This window comes from Elephas maximus, chromosome 19 (assembly GCF_024166365.1).
Source record: "Elephas maximus indicus isolate mEleMax1 chromosome 19, mEleMax1 primary haplotype, whole genome shotgun sequence".
NCBI lineage: Eukaryota > Metazoa > Chordata > Mammalia > Proboscidea > Elephantidae > Elephas > Elephas maximus.
The window spans coordinates 31,035,688-31,057,484 of NC_064837.1; the positions used below are offsets into that span (position 1 = coordinate 31,035,688).

Here is a 21,797-nt window from a genome sequence, read left to right on the forward strand (position 1 = left end):
GGAACCATTAAGTCTTCAGTTTCTTCCATGCTTTTGACTCTTCTGACCAGTCATTAGATTGAAACCAAATAATTTGTCTCTGTCCCATATGCTGTCAGGAATTCAGAAGTAACCCTACGTCCATGTTACTGAGGCCTGGGAACAAGTGAAAGTAGGTGACCTTCTCATCAAGGCCTGTAGACTCTAGGTAGGCTGTCTTCTACTGCTGGACACATTTACTGAGGTTCATAAGGCCAGTGATGGGGATATGGCCAATTAGTAGCTTAAGCCAGGAAGTGGGTAGAAGGTATGTGGCCAGCTTCTGGCATTTTCATTTCTCCCAGGGCCCTTTGTGGCTATCAACCTGGAACCTTTGCCCAGTCACTATTAAATGAGAGCCCTTCATTTCCAGAGCTTGCAATGGTGAAGGAAGAAGGGAAGATGCCATTCCACTTCTTCTTAACACAAGCTCCCTAGCACATTGCCTGGCATATGGGAGGTGCTCAGTAAAGCTTTGTGAACTCAACCTTCCTAAATACACCTTTTAGACAATGACAGTCCCAAAGTAGGAGGAATTATGTGTCTCGAGCAACTGTTACATGCTAAGCATGGGCTGGGTGCTTTCACATTCATAAACTCATTCAATCTTCACAATGGCCTAAGGGTAAAAAATATTATTAATGACAAGAAACTGAAGTTCAGGGAGGTTAAGTAACTTCCCCAAGGCCACACAGCAATTATGTGGTGGAGCCAGGATTTAAGCTCAGGCTGCCTGACTCTAGAGCCTACCTGCTTGCACTCCACTTTTGTTCTCATTTCAAGCACTCTTCTGAGTTTGTGAAATACACAAGGACTTGGTCTCTCCTTCCTCTAACAAGAACATCTATTTCTGGCCTATCGCCAGCAGACACCTTTTGATGACCCTTCACCCTCCCATTCCCCTTTAATAGTGTTGGCAGATTACAGCAACTCTTCAGTGTCCAGGGTGATCGCCAAATTCCTAGTGAGAGAAGCATTGCTGGGAAAGGTTACAGGTGAACTTGGAGCTGATGAGCAGTCTGTTTGCCTAGCTCCCACATGCCCCATGGTGGTAGTAGCCCTCTCCCTGCAGCTGGAAGTCCTGTGGTTTATAGATGAGGAAACTGAAGCTCACCTAGTAAATTGATGGCAGAGCTGAGATCAAAACAGAGATCCCCTGATTTCCAGACAGGACCCTATCCCTTAGCCAGAGGTTTTTAAAGGAATGTCTAGGCCTATCAGAGGGGCACATCTGTCTTGAAACAGAGCAGCTCCACCGTTATATTTCTTATACAATGAAGTTCTGCTTGGGGAGAAAAAAGTTTGAAAATGATAGCCTTAGGCTATGCTGTCTGGATTCTAACAAATGGCTCTTGACCCTCTCCTGCCAGGCTCCCTTGTAAAGAAGGCTTTTGTTTCCTGCGGATATCCTTGGTTAATTATTTTTAAATAAATAATTACGTAGCTTGTGGTAGGGGAGAAGCTTCCCTGTGACCCATATTTGATCATCAGAGGGCTGGCCTTCTTCCTCCAGCCAAATTAAATAGGCTAAACCCAGAGACTGTTTGATTTGAGACTGAATCGATGATGGGGACAGGCTGGGAGGTGAAAATACCCCTGACTCCCAGGGTTATCACCATTCTCTCAGGAGCAGAGCATCTTGGGGAGGTAAATAGCTGGTCAGAGAGTCAGAGAAAGCAGGAGAAAAACAGGGTGAAGTCCAGGTCCTCAAAAAGGAAAGAACAAGAGGGCAGTGGCCAGGTCTCCCTCCCAAGTTGCTCCCAGTAGGAGTGGGGTCCTTGGGAACTGTTCTCTTATGGAAAGGTATTTTCATTCAGTCCTTCAAATGTGCCCTAAACTATCTAGAATTCTAGCATGTTAGGGCAAATATCTTGGAGTCCACCTCTACCTCAGCTCACTCCCCACAGCATCCCCATTTATAGTTATGCTAGGAGCTTTAAAGATGTTACGTCTAATCCAAAAATAGCTCTGTTTGGGAAGTGAAAGTAATTTTCCTAAGATCACACATCTATTAAGCACAAAGTCAGGGTTTGAAGCTGAGTTTGTCTGGTTCCAGAGCCCATAATCTTCCCACTGCCTGTCATCATTAGGAAATTTCTCCTTTTATCAGTTTAAAGTCTGCATCCCTCTTTTCCATTGGGCCTAGCTCCACCTTCTGAGCCCTGAGGTTCAGATTTCTTTCTTCTTCTATATAACAACACTTCAAGCTGTTGGAAGCAGCCTGCTGGGAACCTGGTAGTGAATGTGAGTGGAGAAAAGGATCTAATTTAATCTAATGGAATAGTAGCGTTGTTGTTAGGTGCCATCCAATCGGTTCCAACTCATAGTGACCCTATATACAATGGAAGGAAACACTGCCTGGTCCTGCACCATCTTCACAATTGTTGCTGTTTTTGAGCCCATTTTTGCAGCCACTGTGTCAGTCCATCTTGTTAAGGGTCTCCCTCTTTTTCCCTGACCCTTTACTTTACCAAGCATGATGACCTTTTCCAGGGACTGGTCCCTCCTAATAACATGTCCAAAGTAGGTGTGACAAAGTCTTGCCATCCTTGCTTCTAATGAGCATTTTGGCTGTACTTCTTCCAAGACAGGTTTATTTGTTCTTCTGGCACTCCATGGTATATTTAATATTCTTCACAAACACCATAATTCAAAGGCATCAAATTTTCTTTGGTCTTCCTTATTCACTGTCCAGCTTTCAAAAACATATGAGGTAATTGAAAATACCATGGCTTGGGTCAGGCATACCTTAGTCCTCAAAATGACATCTTTGCTTTTTAACACCTGAAGGAGGTCTTTTGCAGCAGATTTACCCAATGCAACGCATAATTCGATTTCTTTTTTTTTTATGTATCTTTTTTTTTCTTTTTTATTGTGGTTTAGATGAAGTTTTACAGAGCAAATTGGTTTCTCATTAAACAATTAATACACATACCGTTTTGTGACATTGGTTGCCAACCCCACGACATGTCAACACTCTCCCCGTCTCTAACTTGGGTTCCCCATTACCAGCTTTCCTGTCCCTTCCTGCTTTCTCATTCTTGCCCCTCGGCTGATGTGCCCATTTAGTCTCGCTTTGTTTTATGGGCCTGTCTAATCTTTCGTGGAAGGGTGAACCTCAGGAGCGACTTCAATACTAAGTTAAATGGTGTCTGGGGGCCACACTCTTGGGTTTTCTCCAGTCTCTGTCAGACCAGTAAGTCTGGTCTTTTTTGTGTGAGCCAGAAGTTTGTTCTACTTTTATCTCCAGCTGTGTCCCAGATCCTCTATTGTGGTCCCTATCAGAGCAGTTGGTGGGGGTAGCTGGGCACCAACTAGTTGTGCTGGACTCAGTCCAATGGAGGCTGTGGTAGTTATGGTCCACTAGTCCTTTGGACTAATCTTTCCCTTGTATCTTTGGTTTTCTTCATTCTCCCTTGCTTCAGACAGGGTGGGACCAGTAAAGTATCTTAGATTGGTGCTCACAAGCTTTTTTTTTTTTTTTTAATAATTTTTATTGTGCTTTAAGTGAAAGTTTACAAATCAAGTCAGTCTCTCACACAAAAACCCACATACACCTTGCTACACACTCCCAGTTACTCTCCCCCTAATGAGACAGCCTGCTGTCCCCCTCCACTCTGTCTTTTCACATCCTTTTCGCCAGCTTCTAACCCCCTCCACCCTCTCATCTCCCCTCCAGGCAGAAGATGCCAACATAGTCTCAAGGGTCCACCTGATCCAAGAAGCTCACTCCTCACTAGCACCCCGCTCCAACCCATTGTCCAGTCCAATCCATGTCTGAAGAGTTGGCTTTGGGTATAGCTCCTGTCCTGGGCCAACAGAAGGTCTGGGGGCCATGATCACTGGGGTCCTTCCAGTCTCAGTCAGACCTTTAAGTCTGGTCTTATGAGAATTTGGGGTCTGCATCCCACTGCTCTCTTGCTCCTTCAGGGGTTCTCTGTTGTGTTCCCTGTCAGGGCAGTCATTGGTTGTAGCCGGGCACCATCTAGTTCTTCTGGTCTCAGGATGATGTAGTTGCTGGTTCACGTGGCTCTTTCTGTCTCTTGGGCTCGTAATCACCTTATGTCCTTGGTGTTCTTCATTCTCCTTTGATCCAGGTGGGTTGAGACCAATTAATGCATCTTAGATGGCTGCTTGCTAGCATTTAAGACCCCAGGCGCTACTCTTCAAAGTGGGATGCAGAATGTTTTCTTAATAGATTTTATTATGCCAATTGACTTAGATGTCCCCTGAAACCATGGTCCCCAGACCCCTGGCCCTGCTACGCTGGCCTTTGAAGCATTCAGTGTATTCAGGAAACCGCTTTTGGTTTAGTCCAATTGTGCTGACCTCCCCTGTATTGTGTGCTGTCTTTCCCTTCACCTAAAGTAGTTCTTATCTACTGTTTAATTGGTGAATACCCCCTCCCACTCTCCCTCCCTCCCCACCAAACCACAAAAGAATGTTTTCTTCTCAGTTTAAACTATTTCTCAAGTTCTTATAATAGTGGTCTTATACAATATTTGTCCTTTTGCAACTGACTATTTTCACTCAGCATAATGCCTTCCAGGTTGGTCCATGTTATGAAATGTTTCACAGATTCCTCACTGTTCTTTATCGATGCGTAGTATTCCATTGTGTGAATATACCATAATTTATTTATCCATCCATCTGTTGATGGGCACCTTGGTTGCTTCCATGTTTTTGCTATTGTAAAACGTGCTGCAATAAACATGGGTGTGCATATATCTGTTCATGTAAAGGCTCTTCTTTCTCTAGGATATATTCCAAGGAGTGGGATTGCTGGATCATATGGTAGTTCTATTTCTAGCTTTTTAAGGAAGCGCCAAATCGATTTCCAAAGTAGTTGTACTGGTTGACATTCCCACCAGCAGTGTAGAAGAGTTCCAATCTCTCCACAGCCTCTCCAACATTTATCATTTTGTGTTTTTTGGATTAATGCCAGCCTTGTTGGAGTGAGATGAAATCTCATTGTAGTTTTGATCTGCATTTCTCTAATGGCTAATGATCGTGAACATTTCCTCATATATCTGTTAGCTACCTGAATGTCTTCTTTAGTGAAGTGTCTATTCATATCTTCTGTCCATTTTTTAATTGGGCTATTTGTCTTTTTGCAGTTGAGTTTTTGCAGTATCATGTAGATTTTAGAGATCAGGCACTGATCAGAAATGTCATAGCTAAAAACTTTTTCCCAGTCTGTAGGTAGTCTTTTTACTCTTTTGGTGAAGTCTTTGGATGAGCATAGGTGTTTGATTTTTAGGAGCGCCCAGTTATCGAGTGCTTACAAACTTTTAAGACCCCAGAAGCTACTCACCAAAGTAGGATGTAGAACATTTTCTTTATAAACTATGTTATGCCAGTTGAGCTAGATGTTCCCTGAGACCATGGTCCCCAACCCTCAGCCCAGTAATCTAGTCTCTCAGGGTGTTTGGATGTGTCTATGAAGCTACCATGACCTTGCCTTGGTCAAGTTGTGCTGGCTTCCCCAGTATTGTGTACTGTCTTACCCTTCACCAAAGTTATCACTTATCTATTGTCTATTTAGTGTTTTTCCCTCTCCACCCCTACCTTCTCTCATAGCCATCAAAGATTGTTTCTTTTTGTGTGTAAACCTTTTCATGAGTTTTTATAATAGTGGTGTCATACGATATTTGTCCTTTTATGATTGACTTATTTCACTCAGTGTAATGCCCTCCAGATTTATCCATGGTGTTTCGCAGATTCATCATTGTTCTTTATTGTTGTGGAGTATTCTGTTGTTTGTATGTGCCATCATTTGTTTATCCACTCATCAGTTGATGGGCACTTAGATTGTTTCCATCTTTTTGCTTTTGTGAATAATGCTGCAATGAACAGGGTATGTATATGTCTATTCGTGTGATGGCTCTCATTTCTCTAGGATATATTCCTAGGAGTGGGATTGTTGGATAGTCTGGTATTTTTATTTCTAGCTTTTTAAGGAAGCACCATATCATTTTCCAAAATGGTTGTATCACTCTTCATTCACGTCAGCAATGCATAAGAATTCCAGTCTCCCCAAAGGTCTTTTGATTTCTTGTCTGCTGCTTCTGTGGCTGTTGATTGTGGATCCAAGTAGAATGAAATCCTTGACAACTTCAATCTTTTCTCCATTTATCATGATGTTGCTTATTGGTCCAGTTGTGAGGATTTTTTTTTTTTTTCTTTACGTTGAGGTATAATCCATACTGAGAAACCGTGGTGGCACAGTGGTTAAGAGTTCAGTTGCTAACCAAAAGGTTGGCAGTTTGAATCCACCAACCACTCCTTGGAAACCCAATGGGGCAGTTCTGCTCTGTCCTATATGGTCTGTATGAGTTGGAATCGACTTGACAGCGTACTGAAGGCTGTAGTCTTTGATTTTCATCAGTAAGTGTTTCAAGTCCTCTTTGCTTTCAGCAAGCAAGTTTGTGTTATCTTCATGTCGCAGGTTGTTAATGAGTCTTCCTCCAGTTGTGATGCCATGTTCTTCTTCATACAGTCCAGCTTCTCAGATTATTTGCTCAGCATACAGATTGAATAAATATGGTGAAAGGTTACAACCTTGACACACAGCATTTCTGATTTTAAACCATGCACTATCCCCTGGTTATGTTCAAATGAGTGCCTCTTTATCTATGTACAGATTCCACATGAGCACAATTAAGTGTTCTGGAATTCCCATTCTTTGTAATATTATTCATAATTTGTTATAATCCACACAGTCATATGCCTTTGTGTAGTCAATAAAACACAGGTAAACATCTTTCTGATATTCTCTGCTTTCAGCCAAGATCCATCTGACACCAGCAATGCTAACCCTCATTCCACTTCTTCTTCTAAATCTTGCTTGAATTTCTAGCAGTTTTCTGTTGATGTACTGCAACAACTACTTTTGAATAATCTTCAGCAAAATTTTACTTGTGTGTGATATTAATGATATTGTCCAATAATTTCCACATTCTTTTGGATCACCTATCTTTGGAATGGGCACAAACATGGGTCTCTTCCAGTCGGTTGGCCAGGTAGCTCTCTTCCAAATTTATTGGCATAAACGAGTGAGCACTTCCAGCATTGCATCTATTTGTCAAAACATCTTAATTGGCATTCCATCAATTCCTGGAACATTGTTTGTTGCCAATGCCTTCAGTGCAGCTTAGGCTTCTTCCTTCAATACCATCTGTTCAATCATATGCTACCTTCTGAAATGGCTGAATGTCAACCAATTCTTTTTGGTACAGTGACTTTGTGTATTCCTTCCATCTTCTTTTGATGCTTCCTGCATTGTTCAATATTTTGCCCATAGAATCCTTCAATACTGCAACTCAAGGCTTGGATTATTTCTTCAGCTCTTTCAGCTTGAGAAATGCCAAGCATCTCTTTTGGCTTTTTAACTCCAGGTCTTTGCACATTTCATTATAATACTTTACTTTGTCGTCTTGAGCCACCCTTTGAAATCTTCTGTTCAGCTTTTCATCATTTCTTCCATTTGCTTTAGCTACTCTACATTCAAGAGCAAGTTTCACAGTCTCTTCTGGCATCCATTTTAGTCTTTTCTTTCTTTCCTGTCTTTTTAATGACCTTTGCTTTCTTCATGATGATGTCCCTGATGTCATTCCAAAATTCATCTGGTCTTTGGTCATTACTGTTGAATGCATCAAATCTATTCTTGAGATGGTCTCTAAATTCAGGTGGGATATACTCCAGGTCACATTTTGGCTCTTGTGGACCTGTTTTAATTTTCTTCAGCTTCAACTTGAACTTGCGTATGAACAATTGGTTGTCTATTCTTCAGTCAGTCCCTGGCCTTGTTCTGACTGATGATATTGAGCTTCTCCATCATCTCTTTCCACAAATGTAGTTGATTTTATTCCTGTGTATTCCACCCATTCCACCATTCATGGGATGGTGTAGAGGGTGATAAATAGGAGGCCTAGAGCTCTGCAGAGATGCAGGAGATAGGACTGGGCAGGGGTTATTGGTTTGGAGATGTGGAAGCCTTTGTTCAACTTCATGACCTCTGTCTTCCCCCACCCCCAGAAATGTATAAGACCAATATCCATTGAATTCTAGTACTTTCCCATAGCCAATAACACTCTCATCAGGAGCCGCTTGAATCAAAGGATGGGAAAAATAGCCAATAGAAAAAGCCCGTAGAACAAGCATCAAGCCACTTCATAGTCAAACAAATTGCTCTTGAAAGTTAGAACCCTTCTTTAGGATTTATTTGTTTTTCCCCCAGCCCACTTAAGCTCTAGGTCATATCAGCCTTGGGTAATATACTTAGGAGGATCCAAGAAAAACTGGTTTGAGTCTCTTTAGGCAAACTTCATTGTAGTGAATTGGAGGCTGCTGGCTATGGCAGCTTGCCTGGTCCGTGGGGTGCCTTTGTAGCCTCCTCTAGAAGCTGAGGCTCCAGTGCGAACAGAAGGCAGGGTAAGGGGAAAACAGACCAAACAAATCAGTATACAGTAATGGCTCATCCTGGGAAACTGGGCAAAACGAGAAGTGAGGCCAAATGGTTGGCCCATTTCTCCAAATGATTCCATGCCTAGAGCATTTGGTTACCCTCATATGTAGGTAGGGACAAGGTTCCCCAAAACCTTTTTGTCAAATCCAGAACAAGAAATGAGAAGATTGTCTTTCTATGCTGTGAGCTTAGGGTAAGACATTCCCAGCTGCTCCCAGCCTTGTCCTTGGCTGTTTCATGGGCACATCAAGTGGGACTTTGCTTCTGCAAACTGGACCAAGGGTTCTTTGCCCTCCTTCACCTTCTTTCAGTTGCCTGGTCTCTGTCTAGCACTTTACCTTTCCTGAGAGCAGCCCTCCATTTTGGTTCCTGAGCAAGAGGGAGGGTCAGAGCAGTGGGGTTGTAAACAGACTGTGGTTCTTCCCTCCCTTGCAGACCAAATTGCAGTGGTTAACTAAGCATCCACATCCTGCCTGTGTGTGCCGCCTGCCCCACCTCCTAGCAGACGTGCCTCCCCCTGTGCCCTGGAAGTCAGCCAAATGGGACCCCATCAAGGAATGTGAGTTCCAGAGCCAAAGATTCTTAGCTGCAGTTCCATCCCTGTCTTGCTCTGCCTGGGTCTCCTGGCCTCTTGGGCTCTGCCAAAAAGGCAGTACACAGACTTATGCATTTTGCTATGGCTCTTACAGGGGTCACTGGGCAAGTTACTCTTCTTTGAAAAAGTGGGTCTACTCATACTTTGCAGCCCCACAGAGTCAAGGGATGCCAGGAAAAAATTTCTAGAAGGCACTTTGAAGAATAAAAGAACTACTCCAGCCAGAAGAAGGCCAGTCTCGGCCCCTAACCCTAGAAGAACTATGCTGAAGCAACAACTAGCACAATTCATTCATTCATTCATCCAGCAGATATTTATTGAGTAGCTACCAAGTACCAAGGCACTGGGAATACAGCAATGAACAAAACAACACAGATAAAAATGTCCTGCCCTCATGGAGCTTACTTTCTAGACTTAGAGGCCATGCCACCTTTACCCTAGAAAAAGATAGCCACTATTTCTCGTGGGCAGACAGGGGAGGAGAAAACAATTTTGTTTTCTTGTCATCTACCCTTGAAAACAAGGGGCCCAAGTCAGTGTTCCATTAATGTTGTGGCATTAATGTTGCCAATTGGGTTTGTGTTGTTTTGCAGGAGTTCGCTACAGCCAGCAGGGAAACAATGAAGTCACTTCCTCCTCAACAATCAGTCACCATGGCAACAGCGCCATGGTGACCAGCCAGTCAGTTTTACAGCAAGTTTCCCCAGCCAGCCTGGACCCAGGCCACAATCTCCTCTCACCTGATGGTAAAATGGTGAGTACACCTGGGCCATTGTAGCTCTGGAGCTGATAAGATAAGAGGCAAAACAAACACAACTTCTCACAAGGCCTGCCTCAAACAATGAACCATTGTAGCCCCACAGGGAAAAATGGGGGCTGTCCAGAGTTGGAACGGAAAGGTAGAACTGGTGACCCAGCCTTTGGCGGGTAGAAGAGGTGTTCAGTTTGAACCCAGCCAATAAATCTGACAGAGTCCTGCTCTCATTTTATTGATTGAATGCCTCATAAAGGACCAAGCCGGGCGGGACACTGTTTGTTCTGGGGCTGCCAATGACATTTGTGTTGATAAAATGTTCATTCATCCCCCCCACCCCAAGGCCTCCAAAGCCAGTTTTTTTAACCCAGAGAGTGCCTCACTTTGAAACGAGCCCCCTCCTCACCACCCCCTTGGTGCTAGCAAGGAGAGTCATAACAAGTAAGGATTTAGTGGATGGAAAAAAAAAATTTTTTTTTTTTTTTTTAGGAGGTAGGGAGAGGCTTCTTGAACTGGGATTTTGAAGGACACTGTATGCCATGTTCGGGAAGATCACAGCACAAAATGGCAGATGGGGTGGGGCAATGCTTACAGAGTGAGCGAGAAACACCGCCTTTGAAGTTGCAGTGACCTGAGTTCAAATCCCAGCTCCAGCACTCAATAGCTGTGTAGCCTTGGGCATGTTACTGAACTACCCTAGGTCTCTTATCTTCATCTATAAAATGGGATAATAACAATAGGTTGTTGGAGGAATAAATGTGATAATACATGTGAAATACTCAACACAGTGTTTGGCACAGTAAATATTCCATAAATGACAGTCTTGTTGTTGTGTGAATGTTAATGTTATTCTCTTTAAATTAAATGTTCTATAACCACAGCCCAACACCCACATGTAGGTTTAGAACACTTGATGAGAAATAGGCTATTTGAATCTTGAGTTTGCAAGGTCCTAGTCCTCAAACAACACATGTACGTGCAGGGAAGTGCAGCCAATGTGAGAACAGAAGCATTACAATACTTGTCAGGGTAGGAAATGGAAAACTTTATCCTTTGGGTCATGCTCTGTATTTCAGGTGAGGGAGGAGCCACAGCTTCCTGGCTTCCTTGCTGCAGGTAGAGCTACACACATTCCCTCAAGGTGTCTGACGCAGAGCCAGGTGGGGGCTGGAGTTGGGGGAGGGTGGCAGTGAAGCAGATGCCATTTTAGACCTTGACGTGTGTGCTATGCAGGCAACACAGAAATGGTGAGTCACACGTGATGGAGTCCCTGGCTCCCTAAAGGAAAAACAAAGTGTAGTTTCTTAGGAGAGAGCTGGCCCGGCCAACTCTAGTTTTCAGGGGACCTGAGCTGCTCTCCCTGGCAGTGGTCCCAGCAGACAAAAGTGAAAGGACACTCCCACAGGAAGCATTGTACAGCCCCATTGCCCTCCCCTCATCACTTAAGAAAGGTTATTCTTTATGAAGAACAATTATGTCAGTTACTGTTTTAAAGTCACAGACAAGTCCTTACAATTTTCTCAGTCACTTTGAAACCCAAATAAATTAGAGCTAAGGATTACCCAGGCTTCCCTGAAGAAGGGGGAGTTGTGGAAGAAGTCTTGATTTCTCAGTGGATAAAACCTTCCAAGTCTCCACTCTTATTGTTTGATGGTCCTTGGGGTTTCCCTTTGAGCTCTCCCGCCCTTCCATCTAAGAAGCAAACTGCCTCACCCAGGCCAGGGCTGTTCCAAACTCAGCCCACAAACATGCTTTTTTCTTCTGTTCTGCTCAGCAGTGCCCTAACAGAGCAGTAAATTACTGGACTGATAATTGACCGAGACAGTGTACTTCAACATTAGCAACACTTGGAAGTTCATCTGCAAGGACTAGCTTTTCACTGGTCTCCACCATCTTGCTTCCTATGTTGTGTCACCATCACTGGATGCTCACATTCAAGAGTCCATACTCTGTTAGCAAGAACATCACAGATCTTGGTCCACCAAGATAAGAGTAGGGTATAGTTAAAAAAGACTGCAGACACAGCCCGGTGTTCAAGCCTTGGCTCTGTCATTTATCAGCAATAGGATGAAAAAATTGTTTAACCTCAGTTTCTTCATCTGTAAAATGGAGGATAATAATTACTACATCATTATCATTATTGTGAAGATGGTGCAGGACTGAACAGTGTTTCATTCTGTTGTACATAGGGTCTCTATGAGTCGAAATCGACTCGACAGCACCTAACAACAACAATGCCTACATCACAGGGTTAGTGTGAAGATTGATTGTAGTTCTGCTGTTCTTTAGGTAAGCACTGTAATAGGAGCGATGATCTCTGTGTGCTGACTTTCAATAGGACAGGCTTTTGAAATCTTACCCCAGGGACTGGTTTTGGAAATGCCTATTCACATGAGCCCTGTGTTATACTGTGTGATTCCCATCCGCATGCTTAAATGGCATGCATTGACAAAACGCGGCCAGGTTTAAGGTTGTAGTCTGTGCTTGTTGAACCTTGCTACAAATTTTTTTTTAATAAATGAAGTACATACTGGATACTTCACAGTAAAGTTTAGGCCTTAAGACAGATAGCCTACTTTTGATGCCAATTCTACCGCTTGGGCACATTTCTTCTCTGAATTTCAGTTTTCTTGGCTTCAAAATAGGGATACTGATGCCAACCTCATAGACTGTAGGAACCTAAAGCACTTAGCACAGTGAAGGGACCTATCATTTTCAGCTATTAATATCAGTAAGGCTCTCTGAATTATCACATGAAGATCATCATAGATATCCTTGGCAAGTCCCTGGCTTCCATCAGTCCTTGAGGAGAGTAGAAAATAGTGGTTGCATTTTACAGTAGGAAGTAACTTGACCAAGGTTACTTGGCTCCCAAACATAGCAGACCTGGGTTTGAATTCTGGCTTCCTCACTTATTAATCAAGTAAAAAGTTATTCTTGCAATTTTTCTGAGTCCGTTTCTTTTCCTTCTTTCTTTTTTAATTGTGCTTTAGGTGAAAGTTTACAGCTCAAGTTAATTTCTCATTCAAAAATTTATACACTTATTGTTTTGTGACATTAGTTGCAATCTCCACAACATGACAGTATGCTCCCCCTTTCCACCCCAGGTTCCCTGTGCCATTCGTCCAGTTCCTGTCCCTTCCTGCCTTCTCATCCTGCTTTTGGACAGGAGCTGCCCGTTTGATCTCGTACATTTGATTGTACTAAGAAGCATATTCCTCGTGTATATATATATATATATATGTATATATACGTATTTGTTTTATAGGCCTGTCTAATCTTTGTCTGAAAAGTGGGCTTTGGGAATGGTTTCAGCTCTGGGTTAACAGAGCGTCTGGGGGCCATAGTTTCGGGAGAGAATCAGTTTGTTAGTCTATAACATGGGGGCAATAGTAATGCCAGCACTATTTGTGCCATTATCTATGGAGCAGAATCAGTGAAAGCACCTTACAAACTCTAAAGCCGTACACATTTAAGTTGTTTTTATTATTGGCATCCATGTCCAGCTTTCACCATTAAAACCAAACATTGGAGTGGCAGAAGGATTACTGTCACTTCCTTGACTCTCTCCACAGGACCACATTACCCAAGAGATTCAGTCCGAGGGCAGGTTACTGATTTTTTTTTTTTATGACTCTGACATTTTGAAAAACAAGTCCAGCAAACAGGCTGGTTCTTTCTTGTTTGATGTGGCTGGAATTCCTTTTTCATCATGTGACCTCTAGCTCATTTCTTGATGTTCAATTTTAAAAACACAAACAAATCAGTTTGGCTTTTCTTTCTCTCTATTTCAAATTAACCTTGGAAATGCTGGGGTCAATCAGAAGGGTATGGTGGGAGATAGGGCCTTCCCTGGATGCTGGTGTAAGACTTCTAATTTGCAGAGCTCTGGGTAACGCAAAGAAACCCCAGTGACATAGTGGTTAAGAGCTACAGTTGCTAACCAAAAGGTCAGCAGTTCGAATCCACCAGCCCCTCCTTGAAAACTCTGTGGGGCAGTTCTACTCTGACCTGTACGGTCACTATGAGTCGGAATCAACTCGACAGCAATGGGTTTGGGTAATGAAATATTAAAGAAGGGATGCCGAATGTCTTAGACATCTGATGTATCCTAACCCTAAAGCACCTCTTAGGGTTCCTAATGCCATCGGCAGTGTCTAGGTCAGTTCAGAATGAGGGGGACAATCCTTTCTTAATAATGTTTTTTTAATTATTTTAAAACTATAAATAGTGGACTACTTTATCATGAAAAAAAGTATGTGTGTGTGTGTGTGTGTAGAATTTATAGCTCCCTTATAATTAATGGAGAAACACTGAAAACATTTTTGATAACATCAGACTCAAAACAAGCATGTTTATTATAGCTGTTTTGTTTAATACTATTTAGAACGTTCTAATCAATGGATATGTAGACATAATATAAGATTAGCGAGGAAGAGACCCTTGTGATGCTTGTGATGCAATTATATACTTGCAAAAATGAAGAGAATCAATGAGGAAGACACTATTAGGAATAAACAAAAGAATTTAATGAAGTGGCCGTCTATTAAGTAAATTTTAAAAAACCAGTAGCTTTCCTGTACTAATCTGTCATTAAAATACAGTGATAAAACAGAATGGGAGTGATTGGAGCCCAAGGCATGTTTAGTAGACTTATTATTGCAACATCAGCTCTTTAAAAAAAATTTTTTTTTTATGTATAGCAAAGATTTGGAACAAGTGAAGAAATCCAATAATAGCTGAATAGTTGCAAGGTGAGTCCTCTATAACAGGTAATAACTTGGGTTCTGGAGTCAGACAAACCTGGGTTTGAATTACAGTTGTACCATTTACTAGTTATGGAGTCTTAGGCAAGACAGATATCTACTCTGAGCCTCAGTTTTCTCATCTGTAAAATGGGGTGACAGTAGGATCCCCCTATGAGGTGTAGGATTGTGGTGAGGTTTGTGAATTAATATACAAGGAGTGTATAATAGAACCTGGTACTCAATGAGGGCTTCTATGCCTGGTCCCTAATCTTCTATCACTTGGGAATTTCCAAGGCATTTCTTCAATTATTACTTTTAGCAATCATGTATCTTTAACCCTAATAATACAAAGGCAGAGAGCAGAACAGAGGATACATCCAACTTGAGAAAGTGACAACCATATAGTATACATGGGTAGGAGAATTTCTGAAGCAAGCCAGTAATTCAATGATAGTCAACAAATATGAAGACCATGAAGGCAAGGATTATTGTCTGTTTTACTTACTGCTATTTTTTTTTTTTATATCCTCAGCACCTAGAACAGTGCCTGTCCCACAGTAGGTGCTTAATAATTATTACTGAGTGACTGACTGACTGACTGAATGAATGAATCAGTGAATGCTCTCTAAGTAGCTATGCCAAGGAATTGTTAAGTCATGTCATTTTGAAAACTGTCGTTTGCAGTTCCAATTCTGCTCATGCTACTCTTGTTTTTCTCTCCAGCAGATCTCAGTCTCGGGAGGAGGTTTGCCCCCTGTCAGCACCTTGACGAATATTCACAGCCTGTCCCACCACAATACCCAGCAATCTCAAAACCTCATCATGACCCCCCTCTCTGGAGTCATGGCCATTGCACAAAGTAAGCTCTGTTCTTATTCAGAAACCTTAGGGGCAAGAAGAACAGGAATGGGAAGTAGGTCAACGTGCTTAAAAAAAGAATTATAGAAGACTCCCTTCAAGCTCACCCACAACTGGTAGATTTGATTTAATTTCTTTAGTATCTTATCTCTCTCAACAATATTTGGGTTTTTTAGCCTAAAATAAGAGAAAACTATGGAATGGATTTGGACACTGGTCACAGCTTACCAGCTATGCATCATCCTTGACCAATCATTTAACCCTTATGAGGTTTAATTTCTTCATCTGTAAAATGGGTTGTTGAGGAAATAAAATGACAACATATACAGACATGCTTCTAAAACAATAAAGCATGAGCATGTATAATATTGCATCTTATACTTCTGACTAGTATTCATTCCTATCAGCAAGTATATAGCAGGTTTTCCGGGAGGTTTGTGTTGCTAAAGATGGAGCAAGACATGATGGGCTTCCTTCTAAATGGGGAATTCTGCATGGTCCTAAGAGAGACCTCCTTGGCCAGTGGTGAAAACACATTGAGAGAGAGCCCTGTCGTAGCATCTCTGAGCCTTGAGAGTTTTAAGGAGAAATAGATTGTCTATGCCTGAAGACAGGGAAATGGATCGGGTCCTTCCAGCTTCAGGAGCTCATATTCTGCTAGTGAAGTTGTGCCAGGTCACAGATGGAGCATTTCAGGGCATGGGAAGGGTGAAGCTGGCTGTGACTTTGTATCTCTTAAAGAGTTTTAATGTTGATGAGTATTCAGCATATTTTTGGCTTCATCGTGACAGCTCCGGCCAAGTCATTGTTTCTCAGACTGATCATTGTGACCCATGAAAGTATTTCTGAGACATGTCAAGGAGACATAAACGTGGCACTCTGGTCATATCTTTCTTTCAACCTTGTATTTTGGCCTTCCTGCATCTAGTGCCCATGTTGACTGCCTCTTTATTTTGTTCTTACCTTTTTCTTTCCTTCCCTCTTCTCTCCCTAAGTCAGCTCTAGCCAGGTGAGGAGCTCTGATCACTTCTGAACAGGGCTTGGCTCATAGAAGTTACTCAATACAAATTTATTCAGTGAGCATGTATAGCTCTCATTCTGTCCTCAGCTGCTCAGAAACTGACACACTCTGAATTTATTTTTACAGAGGGAAAATGGGAATGGAGAAAACTTTAGAGGACTCACAACTTAAAAAATTACTGCTTTTTCATTAGACCCTCTCCAGGAATATAATAACCACACTAATACCAGGGTTTGGATTGAAAAATGAGATAGGATACCAGCTTGCATGCCTTCTAGAAGATCTGATTAAAAGACTTATGGATAAGATATCCTACTCCCTTATTTCTACAACCAAAATGAGACATACACCATTACACCCACCTTGTTTACACCCACTTCAAGCCTTGGCTGACACAATCATGTATGTTTTAAGGTACTATTGGAACTAAAATTTTCCCTGGGTTATTTCATATTTTTCAATTTTGTTCATCTTAATTTTCTCCAGCCATACTTCTCTACTTTATCAATGATCTTAATCTCCTACTGCAGATGGGCAATACCAGAATGTGTGCGTGTGTGTGTGTGTGTGCGCGTGTGTGCGTGTGTGTATCTGGGATGGGGTGGGGATGAAGAATGGGGAAGATCACCAGAAAACTTTGCCAAGACACTGTGGGCCCATCCTATCAAGTGGTAGCATGACCTGTTTGCAAACATTCTCATTTAGCTGACTCAGGACCTGCTGGGTACATGGGTCCTGCCTCAGAGGCTGTTGGCAAATATAACACTTTTCTTAACAGTACCAATTCCCCATTCTGCACTCATCTACTGGATGACTAGCATGCTTCTTCGTGGCCCACTCATTAAGCCGGAACCAGTGCTAGATCACCTGTCTCTGTCAGTTGGTTGTACTGTGGTGGTTTATGTGTTGCTCTGATGCTGGAAGCTATGCCACCAGTATTTCAGATACCAGCAGTGTCACCCACAGTGGGCAGGTTTCATTGGAGCTTCCAGACTAACACTAGGAAGAAAGGCCTGGCAGTCTACTTCTGAAAATTAGTCAATGAAAACCCTATGGATCACAAAAGAATATTGTCTGATATAGTGCCAGAAGATGAGCCCCCCATGTTGGAAGGCACTCAGTATACAGAGTGGCTGCAATAATGAACTTGGGCATACCAACAATCATGAAAATGGTGCAGGACTGGGCAACATTTTGTTCTGTTGTACATGGGGTTGTTATGAGTCGGAGCTGACTTGATGACAACTAACAATAACAACAGCACCCAGAAAACAGATAAAAAGACCAAGAGTCGTACACTGTGGAAGCTAGAATGACATCAGTAGTTCTCAATCCTGGAACTGAGGCACACTGGGATCACAGGATATGTTGAAAATAAAAGTCTTGGGCCCCACTTCTAAAGGTTCTGACTCATTAAGTCTTAGGTGAGGCCCAGGATTGTATATTTCTTAAAGAACTCTCCCAGATGACTCTGAGGCACAGGCAGGTTTCAGACCAGTGCCCTCAAATGTTATCCACTCTGAACCAGGATAATTTGCTTTCCTGAGCAGAGAGTTCTCAAAAAGAGCAGTGGCAGTGGGCTCCTGGGAAAAGAACAAATCAATGAGGGAAGCAGAAAATCAGGGTATCAGGTGAGACCCTGGCTTGGGAGAAGCTGAGCTCCCTGGAGAGTTGATGATACTGTTATTCTGGTGGTGATCAGATGATACTGGCCCCCCGCCCCCACCCAGGAGAGTCAGGAGGGGCATTATTCCCCCCTCACTTCTACTCAGGGGTCTTACCTTTTAGGTTTCTGATAACCATATCAGCTAAAGCTCTGAGTAGACAATTGTTGAGGGCTTTGTGCTATCTCCACTGAGGATTTCCCATGAACCTGCTTTGAAATCTTCTCCTGTTCAGGAAAGCTCTCTAGGTGTCTCTGCTGCATTTACCTAAAATAGACCTCTTTCTGGATTTCCTTCTTTGCCCCTTTCTTTCCCTCACCTCCCAGAAAGCAAGATCAAAGAAACAATGACTCCAGGAAAGAGGTTGGGGTATCTTCCCTCCTAATCCTCTTGTCCCCACTCCCACTCTGCCTCATCTCTCTTCCCCAGAGTCCTGCCCAGGCAGCAAATAGAGAATGGGTAGCGGGAGACCCAGTCCTTACAGTGCTGGCCCCAGTTCTGAAGAGGCCTCAGAATATAGACATAGTAGCCGCATAAGCCTTGATACCCTCAGAACAGAAAGATGGCTAGACTCACTATAACTGACAAGGGCCAGCCTTGAACTTACTACTACTTCCTCCTTTCAATACCTGGTCCTTTTGTTGCCACATGCCCTGCACTGCCAGATAAGAGTATACTCACTTCATCAGTTGAAAGGTTGGCTGAGTATAGTGGTGTTTTTGTTTTTTTTGTCCCCCCTTTCTGCTACAGTGAACAAAGCAGGCACCTGAACTCAGGGTTTTTGCACAGTCCACTAAGGAAGGGTCTTCGGGCTTCCTACAGGCTTTAGGGCTTCAGAGGTTGTTTTGATTTTAATCAGAATGTGGGTCCCTGCACACTCCTGCCCTCTGCTGGACAGACAGATCTGGGCTACAAATCTTGTAAACACCTTTAACTCTGCCCTGAGGACACCTGGGCAAGGCTGTCTCAGAGAGTCAGGCATGGAGTGGACAAGTAAAATCAGCTTCCCCAGAGCTCTGGTAACTGCAAGGGAACCAAGTTTGGTAGGTTACAGGATGCCTTTGGGAGACTCTCAGGTCTCAGTTGGACCTGTTTAAAATCTGTCTCCATCTACAGTTCACTGTGGGATTTGAGCAAGTCACCTAAATCGCTCTAAGCCTCAGTTTCTTTGTCTATAAGATGGGTCTATAAAATCGATTCCCATGTGATCTTTTATGTAACAAACTCAGCCCAGAGCCTCGCACATAGCAAGGGCTTAGTTGATGACTGTTCCCGTCCTTTTACCTCTCCTTATTCCAGAAGCCATCTCCGATCTTTCCCTCTTGCTCCCACAGGCCTCAACACCTCCCAAGCACAGAGTGTCCCTGTCATCAACAGTGTGGCCGGCAGCCTGGCAGCCCTGCAGCCTGTCCAGTTCTCCCAGCAGCTGCACAGCCCTCACCAGCAGCCCCTCATGCAGCAGAGCCCGGGTAGCCACATGGCCCAGCAGCCCTTCATGGCCGCCGTGACTCAGCTACAGAACTCACATAGTAAGGACATGGGCATGTTAGGGGAGGGGAGCACGAAGGGCCCTTCACAACCCTGCTTCCCTCTCTTGATCTGAACTGTCTTGGAAACTCATTGGTTTGGTCATTTTTCCTTAAGTAGGGCTTTTCTGACTTTGAGTACCCATGAAGACAATTTCTCAACCATAAGCCTTGAGTATTGCTGTGACTTTTCTAGTTTCGTTCTCTATTACCAAGGTTCCCAAGGAGAAAGTTTGAAGAGGACAATTTAGGCCTACATGTAAAGGGGAGTTGGAGATAAAGAGCAGAGATAGCATAATTGTGGAATACACGCCATGATTTCCCACACTGGCACCCATGGAAGACATCACCAAGTCAACTATAGCACCTTTTCCCAAATTCTTGTTAGTTGCTGTACAGTCGACTCTCAACCTAAAATTCCAAGCAGCTATTACCTAAAGATCAGGGTTGGCATGTGATTTGAAACCTGTTTCCCTTGCCCAAAATAGAAGAAGCTTCCAGCGCCCCATGCCCTCTAACTTATACACCCTAAACATCTCTAATCAAGAACTCATGAACATAGGTGGAAAGTACCAACCATGTGCCATCCTGGACAAGGAGTATTACAGTTTCTTTCCCCACCCACCGCCCACCCCAGACTGTTTCCCATGTCCAGTTTCTACCCCTGCTTTAATCTACCTTTCAATCCATTATTTCCCACCCATCCCTAGTCCCTGGATCTCCGCCCCCAGACCGCAATCCTCTAGCTAGACCTAGGTATATGCCCTGGCCTCCAAGTTTTGGGAGGCCCTGTAGAAAGGATGACTTCCCTGCCTCAGGCATAGTACTAGAAGAACGCTAGGGAAGTCTCTGGGACAGAATGCTAGTCCTGGAGGCAAACAGACCTGAATTTAAATCCTGGCTCTTACACTTACCAGCTATGTATTGTTGTTGTACACCATCGAGTCAGTTCCTTTCATAGTGACGCTACAGGACAGAGTAGAACTGCCCCGTAGGGTTTCTTTAGGGAAGAGATTGCCAGATCTTTTCTCCCGTGGAGCCGCTGGTGGGTTCCAAAGTCTGACCTTTCAGTTAGCAGCCTAGTGCTTAACCACTGTGCCTCCAGTGCTCCTTTACCAGCTATGTAGTCATTGGCAAGTTACTTAGCTGCTTTAAGCCTCAGTTCTTCATCCATAAAATGGAAATAATGTGCATACAGGATGATATGAAGATAAAAATAAATATCCACTCAGAGCCATTATGATGATGGAATAAAAATAGGCGTGAACTGTGTTTTGCTGGCATAAAGTTATAGAAACACAAGTGACTTTTTTTTTATTAATGGACTCCTAGAAGGCAGGGAAGGGGAAGAAGACTTGGGCTTCTCCCCTGGCTGCCTCAGACAGAGCTACAGGTCTGAGGGAGAGCAGCCAAGTTCAGTCCTCTTCTATCCTCAGGGCTCAATCCCTACTCAGGCTTGTGGAGCTGGTTTCTGAGCACCATCTCACATTCCAATCACATTTTTGTGCTTTTAAAAATCTGCCACAGCCTGTAGCAGAGTCTGGGGACATGTATGCCTCACTCCCCTTCCCCCCAGAGCCTGGCCATATATTCCTCACTTTCCCCCACCCCCTCACCTGGCCAGGCTTCCTAGTGGTCAGGCCTGGGTGGGACAGTCAGAGGTTGGTCACTAGTGGCCTGTGTCCTGCCAAGGCCCAGCAGGCCCGGCTGGTTACAAAAGATGCCGTATAAGGCCCTTGGTCCAGAAATAACCAGCCTCCCTGTACAGGACGGGCAAGCCAAGGAGTGGCAGTGACCTTCACTCTCTTTCCTTACTTGGTGAACTCCTTGGTAGGCTCCATGTTCTGAGGACAGGCTGGTCCATCTCTCACTACCAGGCACCCACGTGCTTTCATTAGTTGGTCCTGTGACCTGAAATTTACATGAATTTTATGGATAACTAGCATGAGTCAAAAGGTTCCAGACTTGGAAAACAAGTACAAGGAAAAAAAAAATCACACGCTCCTAGAGGTTTTATTTGAATCTAGTCTCCTTTTAAGGGGCCCTAGCAGCGCAACGGTTAAGTGCACAGCTGCTAACCAAAGCCGTGGTTCAAACCCCCCCAGTGGTTCTTCGGAAGAAAGACCTGGAGATCTGCTCCCATAAA

General features: G+C 43.4%; 1 protein-coding gene across 6 annotated transcripts in view; it reads left to right on the plus strand.

Moving 5' to 3' along the window:
- The window catches only part of HNF1B (HNF1 homeobox B), a 62,393-nt gene that overhangs the window by 30,172 nt on the left and 10,424 nt on the right, over window positions 1-21,797 (plus strand). For 3 of the 6 annotated variants that reach the window (XM_049861009.1, XM_049861013.1, XM_049861011.1), the window contains exons 5-7: window positions 9,674-9,834; window positions 15,306-15,441; window positions 19,460-19,654. In XM_049861009.1, coding sequence (XP_049716966.1) covers window positions 9,674-9,834; window positions 15,306-15,441; window positions 19,460-19,654 — 492 coding nt within the window. The remainder of the gene's footprint in view (window positions 1-9,673; window positions 9,835-15,305; window positions 15,442-19,459; window positions 19,655-21,797) is intronic. The other 3 variants (XM_049861010.1, XM_049861015.1, XM_049861012.1) reach the window with 1 other exon arrangement.